The sequence below is a fragment of the Condylura cristata genome, unplaced genomic scaffold (assembly GCF_000260355.1).
Source record: "Condylura cristata isolate star-nosed mole 26May11 unplaced genomic scaffold, ConCri1.0 scaffold00021, whole genome shotgun sequence".
In the NCBI taxonomy this organism is placed as follows: Eukaryota; Metazoa; Chordata; class Mammalia; order Eulipotyphla; family Talpidae; genus Condylura; species Condylura cristata.
In genome coordinates, this window is record NW_004567122.1 from 35,895,372 (window position 1) to 35,912,006 (window position 16,635).

General features: G+C 39.8%; 1 protein-coding gene across 5 annotated transcripts in view; it reads right to left on the minus strand.

Moving 5' to 3' along the window:
* The window catches only part of JAKMIP2 (janus kinase and microtubule interacting protein 2), a 154,832-nt gene that overhangs the window by 2,211 nt on the left and 135,986 nt on the right, over positions 1-16,635 (minus strand). For all 5 annotated transcript variants that reach the window (XM_012727900.1, XM_004686856.2, XM_012727898.1 and 2 more), the window contains 5 exons: positions 15,768-15,836; positions 11,648-11,725; positions 10,417-10,620; positions 8,793-8,858; positions 6,278-6,348 (listed from right to left, as the gene is read on the minus strand). In XM_012727900.1, the coding sequence (XP_012583354.1) occupies positions 6,298-6,348; positions 8,793-8,858; positions 10,417-10,620; positions 11,648-11,725; positions 15,768-15,836 (468 nt within the window). In that variant the 3' untranslated portion in view covers positions 6,278-6,297. The remainder of the gene's footprint in view (positions 1-6,277; positions 6,349-8,792; positions 8,859-10,416; positions 10,621-11,647; positions 11,726-15,767; positions 15,837-16,635) is intronic.

Here is a 16,635-nt window from a genome sequence, read left to right on the forward strand (position 1 = left end):
TATTTGACTTATTTATGCATACAAGAACTGGGGTACAGGCCAGAGGTGTGTGGGGCGGGTAGGCAGTGAGAGAATTCATCAAAATGGGAAGCAGAACACACAGAATAGCAGGTGAGACGGGAGAGGTCTGCTACTCCATGTGGGTCAGCTCCCTGGCCAGGGATGGAATTCCAGCTGCCCCTGCCTCACAGCTAGTTAGCACTGAGACTTTAACCCTTGAGCCACCAGGGAGGCCCCTCCTTTCCTTCTTCCTTGGCCCTGCCCTCCGCAGCACTGAGCCTTGAAGGTGGGTGTGCAGGCTGCCAGCTGCCTACTCCATTGGGGTGCCCAGCTCCACTTGAAGGCAGGACCAGGAAGACAGGCGGTTAGAGTCCGCGGTGAAATTTTCAAGAGCGTTTGACTTTTAAGAACTGAACATGACTAAACAAATGGGAAACCAACCCAAGACTGAATTGGCGGGTAAGAGTGGGAACTAGCACAGAACTGAGTGATGCCGTGTTTTAAGAAAAACAAATTGTGTTCATCTTTACTGAGATGAGAGTCCCACACCACTGATACAAATACAATATTTCCATGTTCCCTAGCAAAGAAGGGAACTGATCTGGGTGCAAATGCAAGACTCTAAGGTATGTGTGTGTGAACGAATGAAATATGTAAGCACAAAAAGTCAGTCCTGCAAAACTTCCAACTGTGATCCTCTCAAGGGCAAAGCCTAAATTCTGTTTCCAAGCACATGTTCGTGTACTGTGACCTATTGAGTAAACCATGCTGATTTTAAAAACAAAAAAAACAAAAAAACCACACCAAGTAGATGGACTTATAATTTGTGTTGCCTGTGTATAAAAGGAATGGTGACTTTTCAGTAAAGCTGGCTTTATTCAACTAGGCATATGGATAACTGAGGCACCCCACTTACCCAATGGGTACCAGAAAGGAGCAAGTTTCAAAGTCACAGGCAGTACACCAAAACTAAGACAGTCTGGGATATCAATTCATCTTTGATTTGGAAGGCGTGTTTAGGTAATAGAGCACCTCAGGGATTCTTGTGAACAGGTTGTTCCAGCACTGAGCATGTGTCTCCTCTCTGTGAAACAGCAATTGCAGCTATCATTTCTGAAACCACTACGTGCCCCCGGATCGAAGCCAACGAGTGAATGATGTCACTTCTGCCTTGTGCTCTAATATCCCCGCGCCTGCAGCACTGCCTGACTCATTCAAGGCACCTAGCAAATAACCATCAAGGTTAAACAATAGACACATGGTCACTATCCTCAGGATTTTCGAACTGCTAGAAGGTGGTTTTGATCTCTTGTGGACTATCTATGTAGAGACATGTTGATCAAATGAGTCTACAGCAAATAACTAAAAATCAGCAACAACTGCCACCCTTTTTTCTGCTTTTCAGATAGCTGTGAGTGGCTCCATCAATCAGTTATGCTATCTGGAAATCCAAGGATCCTCTCTTGAAACCTTCACTCCGTCAATGCTAAGTGAAAATGGGAAAGGCTTGTCTGATGAAATGACAGCTGTGCTGAGATCTGAGGCTGTGTGCATGGCATTTACTGGTTAGAGCATGTGGGGGGTGCTCTGTACACCAGACAGTGAGGGCACAGTCATGGGAGATGGCAGGGGATGGGCAGGGGTCACTGAGAGACAGGGAAAGCCTGAGGTTGTCTGTGGTTACATCACACAGGGCTGTAACATCTAAGTTAAGAAACTGGAATTTAGGCCCTCCCTGGTGGTACAGCGGGTTAAAGCACAGCACTGAAAAGCCAAAGCCACTTCCGCATGAGTTCGATTCCCGTCTGCCCTGGAGGAGATCCACATGGCGTGGCAGACCTCCCCTGACCCGCCCGCGGCTCCCCTCAGCAGTGTACTTCATAGATCTGCCTGTTCACTCCCTACTGTGTCTCTGGTGAAGCCTCTTGCCGCCCCTGAGCCTCTGGACTGTACCCCAGTTCTGTATGCATAAATAAATAAATCTTAAAAAAAAAAGAAAGAAACTGGGATTTAACATTCATGGTGAAGTTTTCCAGGAAGGGGACATGGATAGATTTTTTTTTCTAAAATTCAATGGAGCTGCTGTGAAGAGAGTGAGTTCTGAGTGTCTAAGGGGAAACAAAGCCCAGTTAGTAGGGAGTTAGTTATAGGACAGTGTATTTATGTGTTCTTTCCTTGGTTTACTTATTCTTTAAGTTCTTCTCCAAATGCCATATCAAGACAGAATAAGCTGGGTGTGATTTCTAGATCTCACATCACATCACTTACATGTCACAGAGCTTTACTGACAGTCTCTTGTCCAGTTACTTATTCATTCATCTCTCTACCAATTTAAACTTTACACAACACCTAGTACATCTAGACACTGAAGATACAAAGGTGAGTCAAGTATCAACCCTACTCTAGCCTTTTGGAATATTCTAATGTGACAGACTGAGAGGGAACCACTTTTAATGACTGGCTAAGGACTAATGGACACATTACATGGTCAAACAGATACACTGGTTTAATTTATAGGCTTCTGTTGCTAAGATAAAAGAATAGAAGCAAGAATAAAAGAAACTTCTCCTATTTAAACAACTACAGCACAAATTGGTCATATTGTCATTTGTTTTCCACAGGCCACCTGTAGCTATTGGTATGAGGAAGATTGAAAAAAGCAGACGTTGATTAAAAATAAACATTTGTACATTTTAATGGAGAATTTATAACTGATGAACTGTTTGTTATAAAACACTGTAAAACTGATTCGAATGTTATAAAATATTACTTGTTTTTATTAAGTTTATTAAGTTTTGGGAGGCATCAGCACAATAATGTGCCTTTAACCACATTCATGTTACTAAACAGGAAATACAAAGTATTGAGCGGTCAGGTTCAAGCGCTCTTGGTAAGTATCACTGAAAGTGATACTTCTTGGGAAGTATCACTGAAAACAAAGTACACTAGAGTGGATGAAAAGTTAAGATCATCTGTCCTCCAGCCTTCCCTTGTGGCACAATGGGTTAGGATGCAGCACTACAAGCCAGCCACAGCCTCTTCACGTGCAAGTTCTATCCCCAGCCCTGGAGGTGACCACATGGCACGACAGACCTCTCCTGACCCACCTGCTGCTCTCCTCAGCAGTGTTTCGTCGATCTGCCTGTTTTATTCCCGGCTCTGTCTCTGGCAAATCCTCTCACCACCCCTGCACCTCTGGCCTGTACCCCAGTTCTGTATGCATAAATAAATAAATCTAAAAGAAAATCACCTGCACTGTCTGGTCCCCCCAACTATATAATGAACAAAGTTGGTGCTGCTCTATTCTTCAATAATCCACTCAGAAAGGGTTTCTGATGGGTTACATCAACCTGGCTCCCAGGGTTCCTGTGCTTAAGGGAAAAGTCTCAGGTTAACCCATGGAACTGAAAGGTTGAGTAGTGACCGCTGAGAGCAGTGAGGGCACCTGCCGGCAGCCTGCAGCAGCTTCTAGGCCACCTCTGGCCACAGTGACGTAACGAAGCTGCTAGGAAAAGAGGCCCCAAGTCACTCTCTTAAAGGATGGCATCTTTATATCTAATTTAAGTCAACCCGTCCCAGAATATAAATAAATAATTTATATATAATGAATTAATAGGAAGAGATTTTTATGGCTATTTTACAGTAGTTTTTACTCCCTGCCAACAGGTCATGCATTTTTCTCCCTGACTTCTTCCTCTCTCTGGACTGATTAGAAAGATACACCAAACATTAACCAGTTTCCTGATTAAGTTCCCATGTATTTTAAAATCTAGATTATTTCCTGAAAAAAGGAGGTGAGAAGGAAACTACTTGTTTGGTTTAGGTGGTAAAGCTTTTGGCAATACTACAAGGTGATAATTTCAATTTAGACATTAGTAAGCTCAGTGAAGTGACGGCAAACTTTCTTCTACTTTCTAATAAGTGCTGCTCATTAGTTAACCATGTGCCAGACAATGTACTCTCTCTGTTGCATGTGTGACCTCATTTACTTCTCTCATCATAATACTCTTTAGGCAATATAATAATTATTATGTGGAGTAAGAAACTGAGTTTCAGGTAGGTTAATTCTACCATTATAAAAAGAGTAAATGGCAGGAATCAAACTTAAAAATATATTTAACTTCAAAGACTACGTCTTTTTCTCTGCATAGATTTTACACCACCCAGATTCACTGTCACAGTGAGGTCTTGGCCAAGTGGCAACTGCAATTCTCCAACATAAAACAGACAATGAAAGTATACCTGCTCTCTAGAGGGTTTTGTGAGGATTACTCTATTGGTTAGAGTAGCACATACTCCGTAAATGCTAGTCATTGTTGAAATGTTCAGACCTACTCATATCTAGCTAGTACTTAGGAGGTTTCATTTTTCTTTCCTACACTGTGTAGTACTTGAGTCTCACTAACTTTTGTTTATACCCAACCTTCCACCCCCATCATTTATTTATTGTTCTTTGGGTGAAGTCTGTTTTCTGCTGTCTGGCAATTTCAGTCCTGCTGTATTGCAGATGGTTGGTTATATGAGGTCCGCTTTTTGGGGCTACCTGTTTAACCTCTTTCTTGTGTCAATGTGAAAGTATTTTTTTTAGATAAACTCATGCTATTTGCAGCAACATGACTGGAGCTGGAGGGAATTATGCTTAGTGAAATTTTCAGAAGGAAAAAGAAAAATATTGGATGATTTCACTTTTAGGAGGAATAGACCAAAGAAGGGAGCAGGGGGAAAAAAAAAGACCAAACCTGCAGACAGTTATAAAGTAGAGACATTAAGCAGGGCAGGGGAAGGAGAGGCATTAAAACAGGGTCAGGGCCCTCTCTGGTGGTCCAGCAGATTAAAACACAGTACTAAGAAGCTAAAGCCACTTCAGCATGAGTTCCCCGCCCCGGAGGTGACCCACATGGTGTGGCAGACCTCTCCTGACACGCCCACTGCTCCCCTAGGCAGTGTTCTTCATCAGTTGTCCTGTTCTGCCTCCCTCTCACTCTGTCTCACTCTGTCTTTGGTGAATCCTCTCACCACACCTGTGCCTCTGGCCTGTACCCCAGTTCTGTATGCGCAAATAAATAAATCTTAAAAAAAAAATTGGGTGGAAAGAGCACAGAAGACTATAGTGATGGTTCACAGCTGACTTGGTGGTGGGAATTATATGTGGAATACACCCGAGAGGAGAAAACAAACTGTACACAAATAAACAATGATGTGTATGTATATATATGTATCACTATGTGTGTGTATGTATAATAAACAATAATAAAGTATAATAAAAGATAATATAAATATAAAATAATAAAACAATGCTTTCTCAAAATAAACTTTTTTGCTCCTTTGTTCAACATCCAACAGCTAACAGTTGATACCCATGCAGAGAGAATCTCTTATTCTTCATCTTGCTATGGAGAGTGTTAAATAACATGATGTCTAGAAAAGTTTCCTGCTTATTATGGACTGAAAGGATAACTAAAGTTGACATGGACCATGATCAATGCATTTAAAATAGCACCTAGTCATTCTTCACTTTTAAATAATGGTATTCTAATTTGTAGTTTCCTTGCTTCCATAGACATCAAAATCACCTGTATGCTTGTTAAAAATAAAGACCAATTCTTGCTTTCACTTTCCCATCCTCACCTCACTTTCTTCACTAGTAATCAGATTAAGTCACAGAGAAGGTCTTATAATCTGTACTTTTAATAGCACTGGGAACCACTGTGACCATACTTGCATTCATGAGCATAGAATTAATAATTTAGTAAAAAAAAAAAAACCTCTCCTTTCAATAATGACTCCTTTTTTTCCCCCTAAATTGACACAAAATGATCTTATTTGAAAACAAAATCCAATTTCACTTAGTAGACTGCTTTCCTGAGTTCTTCCGAAGACTAGGAGAAAGGATTATAGAAAACATCAATCATCATTAGCTTGTTAGATTGACAGAATCAGAATGGCAGGTTGGAGGAGATAAGAATGGCTTCACTTTGCAGACATGAGGCAGCTCTTTCTGCGTAATCAGAATATGCAGGGGTCCAGAGATATCATAACTTCCTAGGCAATACATTCAGCTAGAAAAAAATCTTTATTTCCATCATACTTCATAGTTGTTTAATTTCTTTAAGAATCACCTAAATGGATGGGATCAGTTTCTCATTTTATGACATTTAAAACAACTAACCCAAGTATAATATAAAACAAAACAAAACACGGGCATAGTAACAATTTGTAGATCCTTCATATCAAATACCTCTTAGAATCACATATTGAAAATGAAGCGAAATCTTACCTTTAAGAGGCACCTTGACATCAAGGCCATAGAATAAAGGCAAGAGAGAAGAACAAGAATAGAAACAGAAACTGCAGAAGAAAAAGAAGAAGATTATGTACATGTGAATTTCTGTAGTGTCATTCAGGTAGCACAAAACTCAGCTTTCCACATTTCTCACTATGACACACACACCAATTTTTGCTTCAAAAATTCACACCTTTTATTTCTCTACTGGCAAAGCAATGAAATGAAGACCTGGCATTCAACTAACATTGCATTTATACATTTTAGAATTCAGAAGCATCTTATAGATAATTTGTCTCCTAGTTTTATAGGTGAAAAAATAAATACAGAGCAGCTAACCAAGCAACTGTATAATCTCATGCCATTTCATGGTGTATGAAGGCTGAACTTCCAGCTCCTGAGTCCCGCTCCAGGGATGTATAATTCTTGTCCCTGTTTTAAATATGTAGGAGTGTATTTGCAAAGCACAAAATATATCACAGCATATAGTTAATCGGTCATCGCTGTCATTGTTTGGCTAATGTGATAGGTTTTGGGATAAAGGCATAGCAGGAAGAATATTAACACAAAGAGCAAACATAATAAATTATTCACAGTGGAACACTTCTAAGAGGAAACTGGGATCTCAGTGTGACTGCGTCTGTCCCCCAAGTGAAGATGTGTGGTCATCCAGGGGCATGACCTGTGCTGACATGTCCGTGGACACCTTGGATAATGAATTCCTGGGTTGGTGATGCTTTGCAGCCAGTCCTGCTGGCTAGGTGGTTCTCACCTTATCTGAACATAGAAGTTAAATGGGGTCTGTTTGTTTCTCTTCACCAAGAATCTTGACTAAAGAAGCAGATACTTGAATAGACAACCACGCTTGTGCAGCAATGGTCTACAACAAACATATTAATTATGAAGGTGGGTCAGCTTTTTCAAATATCACTTGCATTAGTGATTTACTCTCACAGGCCAGGAGAGCTTTCACTTTGTTACCACACTCCAGAGCATTCTGTTGGACGTAAGATCCTTGAGTATGGGTTCTATAAGGTGTTTACATATTGGGCATGTTTCTCGACTACTTCACTGCCAAGGCTGGTCAATATCCTGCTAAGAGTCACGCCTTGGTGACTAATCTCATAGCCCGCAAAGAAGAAACTGCCCTTTTTCTCATTCTTCGAAGATGGAGTGATTGTGATCCTATGGTAGCAGGAGTGGACATGAAGGAAAGGCATGAAAGGCACCTGCTTTTCCTAGAGAAGGCAGAGGGTAGTGCCACCTCTCTGGGCACAAGGAGGTGCCCATGACTTAGTCTGCTATGAGACTCAGGCAGTGTGTGTGTGTGTGTGTGTGTGTGTGTGTGTGTGGTGTCAGACACCTTGACCTCTGGCCTGACTTGCCATAGATTGTTTAATTTCTCTGAATTGCTGCTTGATTATTTGTATAAAAGGGGATCTGATAATCTACTGTGATTGACTCTTAGAATAATTATGAGAAAGAAATGAGATAAAAGTGGAACCCATGAGAGAATCAGTGAGGTTAAGTGTTATCATTTCTATTTTATAGGTATGACTTAGACACAGGGAATGAAGTTATTACCTACGGTCAAGCAAATATCTGAAGAGCCAGCCTTGCTAAGAATCAAGTGGCCAATGATCTGGTTACTTGAGCCCACCAACCGCCTCTGTTCTCTTGCACACAGAAGCTATTTGTGATGAGCCAAATTGTAGCTATGATCTCAGAAATGCCAGGTGGTTTACTATTTCTTTTGGGTGCCCATGGAAGAAAATGCAAGATAACTACATTTTTTTTTTTTTGACAGGGATTCAGGCAGCTAGTTCAGGTCAATCAGATTAGAACTCCAGGGGAAACCCCTTTCCATCCTGGCTATAGGTGCTGGTGTCAAATTCTTCATGCTGCCAGACTGTCTCCCTCACGGTGGGCTGCTCAGCACCCCTGCCGGATCCCTGCGCCTGCTCCAGTCTCACCTACACATTTCCAAATGCCTCTTTAAGAACTACTCTGCTTTACCCAGAAAGAGTGCAGGCTGGTGTGAAACAGCCACTTGCAAACCAATGATGAAGTGGCATGAGAGCAGAACTGTCATGTGTCCACCTAAATTTCTGATTTTATTATGGAGGTGAAACTGGAGCACAAGGAAGAGAGGGGCTTTCCTGAATAATAATGGGAAAGATTTTTTTAAGAGATGCTGAACAGATTTTTTTAAAAGAAAGAGCAAGGTAGAAGGACAAAATTGAGAAGAAAGTTATAGAAAGGAAAAGAAGATGAGGAAGACAAAGAAGGGGAAAATGAAGAAAGAAAATAGAAAAGAACGGGAGTTAACACAATAGGCAACAGTGCAGGCAAGGTTACTGCAGGTAGACTTTGCTAGAATCCTGGTGCCTGACTAAAGGTAAAATTTATGCTTAGATTCATCACACCAAAATACACAGTGACTGAAAGAAATAATGAATGGGCTTGACATTATTTTCTGATTAAAATAGAGAATGAACTCAACACAAACCTTTTCTTCTAGGTCCTTTATCTGTCTTTTCTGAATGTCTGTTTTGTCTTCTAAGTCACGAATTCTCTGATGAGAGAAAGAGAGCAAGCATGAGGGGCATGAACTTGAACAGAAGGATTCCGAAAACAGAACACCTCCTGTGAAAACATGAACACTAGTCCCGGCAGAGGGAAACACGGCATGTGTATTTTTTTTATACCCAGAAGGCGTCTACTTCTTTCAAAAACTATATTTCCTCCTTGTAGTAGGAAGGCATTGTCATTCATTTTATTTAAAAACAAAAAAATTGGCTGCTTCCCGCTAGACTCTCTACTGACTAGAGAGGTACCAGGGTCATGAGGCCCTTTTGACCAGAAGGCTGTGATTTGCTGGGGTGTGGGATCCCACATCTCTGTAGAGACAGCAGTGTGTTCTCGAGCTAGTGCAAGAGAAACAAACTTTGTTGTAAGTCATTTGGATAGAGATTTTTGGTTGGTGGTTACTATAGTACAAATGGCTAACACTGACTTCCACAAATGTAAACAAGTCCATTGTTTTGTTGATATTCTTTACAAGCTTATTTCAATTCTGTTTCAGGTGGAGAGTCCTTCCCAAAAAGAATCCATCATAAAATCAGTAGAGGTTACACTTCAATGAAAATGTTAAGGAAAAAAACTGATAAATTAGGAAAAAACATAACAAGGATATCAGAATTTTCTGAAGACAAAAAGGGAAGTTACCTATAGATGACAAAATTCCAGTAATTTACATAACACAGATTTGAAATCTACTTTATATAGGCAATTATTTGCAAGCGAAAATAGTCTTCAAATTTACACCTGGCTACATCAAGACTTATGTGACTGGCTCTGGCTCTAGAGTCTGTTTATCATCTAGTACCTTTAATGACTAGATTTAGAGCACTGAACACCGAGAACTGAGTTTGAGAAGGAAACACTGGAAGCCAAGTGGGTGGATAACATAGAAAGAGAGGTTTTTATGGTGCAAATGTCGGGAGAAAAAGGGCAGTTAGGAAAAAGGATAACTGAATTTGGAAATCATATCCCCAATCCCTTCTCTAAAATCAACCAGAAAGATTTTCCTTCTCGGGGACACCCAACACTGTCTGGACATTTAAATAAATAGTTTCCTTTATTTTAAAGCATGTAAAACAGCCGTTTTTGATAGATTCACAAAGTAGCACCACCAACACCAGGGTGTCATTGTATGACATTCTCAATCACATGTGACACTGGTCACAAGTGGGGAGCGAGGGGGTTGCAAAAGCATCATTGGGTAGAGGGCCAGGGGTGCTGCGAAACAGCCTCCAGCTCACAGGGCAGCCTCTCGCAACCAAAAGCTAGCTGGCAAAAGATCAGTAGTAGATGACATGGTATTTAGTGACAAAGCAGGGGTGAAATAGTGGTAATATGGACTTTCCTGAAAAGCCCATTTGCTTAAGATTGAATCATTACAAAACTGTTATCCTGTTTGAGTAAAGGTACAAAAGGATAATTCGCGACTTTACTCCTGAAAGTAGCTTAGCTCTCCTCTGGCTTTTCATGCCCACTCCCCAGACCATGTGGTAGCTCCAAGTCCCATTTGCTGGTGCCAGCCCAGCACCGAGGCAGCACTGAGCCCTCACCTGATGGGCTTGCTGTAAGAGCTCCATCCGCTCCTGAAGAATCTGACAGTCATACTCTCTGCTCTTCCTCAGCATCTGCCGCCGTAACTTTTCTACTGCTGTCCTCAGTTCCTCTTGCTGTTTTTCACTTAATAATTCACCAAACTTGATCACCGTTTCTTGCTGCAGAGCATTGTACAGAGTAGCTTCTAGTTCCTGGATTCTCTGGCAAATAGAATTCAAAGTCTCTTTTTGGAACGTTGCATCGGGTGCCGTGTGTGAAGGTGCCCATATGTGTGTATATGGGGTAGAGATAAGATAGTATTTTACCCTCTTAGATTACAGGAGTTGAAGAAATGTCAAGGCCTTCCCAGTCTAGCAACCCTATAGCTCATCCTGCTTATAAGCTCTGTGGGGATCATCACCCTAATACATGATGGTGAATTTATCCCCCCCTTTTAGGGATCCTGTCCCTTCCACAAACCTTTCACTTTTAGCAAGTCCTTACTTTGTTCAAATAACTCTTTTTAAATACAGCAGAGAATAATAAATTTGTTTTCTCTTTGGTTTGACAGTCCTTGAAATATTTACCTATCTGTCTGTCAGGGTCCTACTTTATTAGAAGTATTGAAAAGTAGACTCATTTGGAATTGAGACATTTTTCATGTACAACATGGCTCCTCTCTTCTGCACGACACACCTCTATACTTGATGATGGCTTTATGCTCTCCATGTAAAAAAAAAAAAATTGGGATATTTGATTGAAAAATGACCTGGAGTCATTAAAATAATATTTTTAATAGTATTGTTTCATCAAAGAAATGACCACTGGACTCTTTTAGTTGCAGCGCTTACTACTCCTTATATCCAGGCTGCTCTGGTTTACTTTCCAACATGCTTCAGATACAGTTGCTACAGTTCAGATCCACTGTGACCTTGACATGGTGAATGGGCATGCTCTGGGTTGTTTTCTGCACTCATTTTTTAAAAGCTAACTGATTTTTTGTCTGAATGAGCACCGTCTTGTCCACAAAAACATGTGTCTCATCATTCACAGTGGTGATGGTAGGGTAAAAGGTCGGAAGGGAGGGGAAATCACTTCCTTTTTATTTATTTGAAAACTAGATCTGGAAACCACTGCATAAATGAGCTACATTGGGTGACACCGAGCCTGACAAATGAGGCAGGATGCTCTGCTCCTCAGTATAGAATTGTGAACAATCTGGGTGTCCTGGCTGCTGGTTGTACCTACCATATAGGCTTGGTCCAGAGCTTGTTTTCTGTAGTCCAGCTCTTCCTCCAAATAGCCTTTTATTTTGCAGAACTGTTCCTATTAAAAAAAGAAAAAAGGTCATGTTGATAGTTAACTGGAAAGTTATATATAAATTGTATGGATTACTATTTCCTCCAATTTACCACAGATGTAGGGTCAGAGATTTTGTCTGTCTTGGAACTAGCTCACCTTCCCTAGTCTGACACAGACAATTTGCAAAGCAATGGAAAGAAACAAACAATATAATGAAGTATTCACAAGGAATTTTTATAACAATCCAAAAGTATGTGATTAAGGATAGATTTTAATAAAGCAAGTGTTAGCTAATGAGCATGTCTGTGTAAAAATATATTGAGATAGTACATTCTGGAAGAATGTTATGAAATAAAATACAATGAGTTGTATAATTAAAAACAGCTTCCTCAAAGTCATCTATATGCCACTATCATACACAAAGAAAGGTAACAGAGAGTAGGGGTGATTCTGCCCACAACACCACATAATGAGTGAGTGGTTGCTCCTTCCAAAGAACCAGTGAGATTTGGGAGCCATAAATCTGATGATTGTTTCCAGTTTCTGAGCCTCAAGTGGAGAGCATCTTGTCATTGGTACAGAAACTTGTATATTTGTGAAAAATATAGCCCCAAGCTCAGTCCATCATTTTTCATGTGTTTAAGTAAAGAGATGTGACCTCTTCCAATACAGGAGAAAATGGGCAGCATGGGCCTTTGAGGGACTCTGTATCACTTTGCCAGTGACTTTCCTGACTATCTTTGAGCTCCAGTGTCAACAGCAGGGCCTGGTGCAGACTGACTAATTAATTCAGATTTGTGTATTTTGAGCTTTCAAAAGCTTCTGCACAAGGAAACAAGTGATCACTGAAACGAAAAGACACCCTCTATATTTTCACATTATATATATATCTGACAAGGGAGCTAATATCCAAGACCTACAAAGAACTCAACAGTGAGAAGACAAATAACACAATCAAAATGGACAGAAAAGCTAAATAGACATCTTTCTAAAGAAAACATACAGATGGCCAAAAGGTACATGAAAAAGTGCTCATTATCACTTCTTATCAGAAACATGCAAATTTAAACCACAACAAGATAGCACCTCACACCTGTGAGAATGACCCATATCAAAAGGATCAGAAACTAGAACCTTTGGTGAGAGTATGGAGGGAAAAGCACTCATGTACACTGTTGGTGGGAGTGTAGATTGGTCTAGCCCCTATGGAAGAAAGTATGGAGGTTTCACCAAATACTAAAAATACAACTACCTAGCTACATCAAGTTAAAGGGCTTCTGTACAGCAAGAGAGACACTACACAAAACAAAGAGACACCCCACTGATTGGGAGAAAATATTTGCAAATGTTACTTACAACAAAGGACTGATCACAAAGGTACACAAGGAGCTAATTAAACTCAACAAAAATAAAGTGAACAACCCCATCAAAAAATAGGCAGAAGAGCTACAAAGACACTTCTCCAACGAAGAAATGTAGATGGCCAGCAGGCATATGAAAAGATGTTCAACATCACTTGTAATAAAGGAGATGCAAATTAAAACCACAATGAGATACCATCTCACACCAGTGAGAATGACACATATTAAAACAATCAGCAACAACAAATGTTGGTGAGGATGTGAAGAAAAAGGAACTCTCCAACACTGATGGTAGGAATGCAAACTGATACAACAACTATGAAAAGCTATGTGGAGGTTTCTCAAACTGCTAAAAATAAAGCTTCCATATGACCCAGCAATCCTACACCTAGGTATCTACCCAAAGGACACAAAAACATTGATTCAAAAGAACACTGGCGCCCTCATGTTAATTGCTGCTCTATTTACAATAGAGAAGACATGGAATCAATCCGAATGCCCGAAAACAGAAGACTGGATTAAAAAGATGTGGTACATATACACAATGGAATATTACTCGGCAATCAAAAAAAGATAAACTCATGCCTTCTGCAGCAACATGGGTGGAGCTGGAAGGGATCGTGTTTACTGAAATATGCCAGAAAGAAAAAGAAAAATACCAGATGGTTTCACTCATAGCAGGAGTGTAAGTGATCAGGGGAGGAAAAAAAGAGACAAACAAATGTATTAGAGTAAAAATGAGAACAATGAACAAACATAAACCAAAGATACTTTATAGGGGGTGAGAATGGGATTGGAACTGGGGTCAGAAGAGTGCACTGGACTGTGGTAATGAAACACGGGTGAATTAGTGGTGGGAAGCCAATCGGGATTATGACTGAGCTAGAAAAATGCACAAAATGAAGAATGATGTAAAAAAAAATAATAAAAAATAAATACAACTACCATATAATACAGCAATTCCATTCCTTGATACTTATTCAAAGAAAGCAAATACACTAACTCAATACTTTGTGTGTGTGTGTGTGTGTGTGTGTGTGTGTAGGTGTATATACTCATTGCAGCACTATTTACAATAGATAAATTATGGAAGCCACTGACATGCCAAGGACAGGTGAATAGATAAAGATTTGGTGTAATATTGATAACAGAATACTACACAGCGATTAAAAAGATAATATGAAACTTTGCCATTGTGACACCATGAATGGAAATGGAGGGGATTACGCTATGTGAAACAGATTCTAAGGAGAAAGACAAATATTGGAATATAAAGGAATATAAAGAAAAAAATATAAAGGAATATAAAGAAGAAAAAGCAAAGGACAGACAAAATTAAACTAAAACAAATCCTAGAAATCTGACTGCCGAATTAAGACTATCAGATGGGTTAAGGGAGTATTGTGGGGAGAAGGTGGAGCTCAGTGGTGAAGGATTATTGGTGCTTTGGTGGCACTTGTTGTGGGGTGACATACATAATAAGAGGTGTGGCTTATGCCCATAAGATATCTACAGTGTTGTAAACCAACATCAATAAAAAGAATGAATTAAAAAATGTAACTTAATATTTTTAAAAAGAATTTTCAAGTGTATTTTGACATAACACTTCTTGTTACATGCTTTGACTTCAAGATCTCTTGAAGAGGCCTCTACCCTCTTGCTAAGATGCAAACCTAAGCAAACACAAGCTGTCACAAGCTATATAAATGCAAGTTGTTTTTACAGTGTTATCAAACCTAGTAAGAATCACTTTATGATTTTTAGTAAAAATAACATTAAAGACTATACTGTTAACAAAATTCTATCATTGCTGCAAGTTAATAACAAGCAATTCTTCCGCTTGGAGATTTAAGAAATGTTCTTGTGGGGAAACATATAATATAAACCTTACTTTAAGCATTTTTAAATGTTCATTGGTGTTAACTATACTCATAATGTGCCATCTCCAGAACTCTTACCTTGCAGCTGAAATTCTATAGCTGTTAAAGCATTCCCCATTTCTTTCTGTTAGTCTCTGACAACCACCGTTCTGCTTTCGATTTCTGGGGGTTGGCCTACTCCAGATACCCCAGGTAAGTGGCATAAAATAGTATTTGTCTTTCTGTGGCTGACTTGCTATTTCGCTTATCACGTGTTCAAGGTCTGGCCATGCTGTCGCACATATCAAAATTTCCTTCTTTTTAAAAACCAGGTTGAAAAATATTCAACTGGACAGAGGCCGTATTTTGCTTACGGTCACTGGGCACTGGGAATGCTCCTGCCTAAGCTGCCACACATACTTGTCAACACTTACTTCCACCTCCTTCCACCACTGTCCCCTCCCTCTTCTTATCTTTCCTTACCCATCCTAATGGATGTGAGCTGGCTAGGGGTTTTTAAAATCAGAGTCACACCCATTATTTCTGTGATTTTTTTACTGCAATTACATATGGTAGAAAATTAATTAACCTAGGAAAGAAAAGAACTGAATTTTCTTAAGCATTCGTTTCAGAAATATTGTAAAAATATAAAATGATTTGTTTTAGAGAAATACAACTTCAAATTGTTAGATTCTTCTGGGAATTTCATTCCATGGTCTGTTATACAAAATAATGAGTAAGCTACATATTTTTGCCAGTGCCAGGGAAAACTGGTAGATAATAGCAGTATTCCATTTACATTATCAATTTTTCTTCATTTCCATGGTACTGCATGCTCACACTCACCATGTCACTTTCCAATTCCATCATTTTCTGGTGCAGGGCAGCCTCTGCTCCTTCGATCTGCTGAATCCACTATGGGGTAAGGACAAAGGCATTTGATGTTATTACCTGATATGGTGCATATGGTCCTGTCTACTGCTCTGCGTAGTCTCTTGCTTGTCCTTATATTTTGGAATCACACTGAGAACTAAAGGGAAAACTTGGTGCATTTTATCACTTGATTAGAAACTAGATCGCATTTTTCATTCATTCACTCATTCATTCATTTATTCAACAAATGCATTCACTGATGTCTACTGTTAGTCAGTCCATGTGCCAGGAATGAGGGCTGTGATGGAGATCAAGACCAACACATTTTTGCCCTCTCTGGGGACACCACAGAGGCCTTGTTGGAAATGACAACTAAACTGGAACCTGAAGAATGAGTCAGGTTGTCAGGCAAAATTGAGATGCAAGTTCCAAGCAGAAGGGACGTCTAGTTGTGGCTGGAGGGAACTTGATGAAAGGCAGAAGGCTGGTGAGACTGGAGAAATGGCACTTTTTTTGGTATTGGAAACTGACTACAGCTAAGTATGAAAGAATCATTCACTCATTTTATTGAGAGAAGAGGTTTTAACTTACATAAAACACCTGGCATTGGATGTTTGTGTTGATCAATAGCCTGGATGAATCTTGACTGAATAATTTGGTTTGCATCTACCACACATGGTTGAATAGAACAAATTATTATAATGGTAAGTGGCTGGGCATAATAATTAAATGTGTGGGTTCTAGAGGCAGACTACTTGGCTCAAATCTCAACTCCAGCTTTTCAAGGTTGGCTGATTTCTTTAACCCTCAACTTTCTCATCTGTAAAATGGGACTAATAAT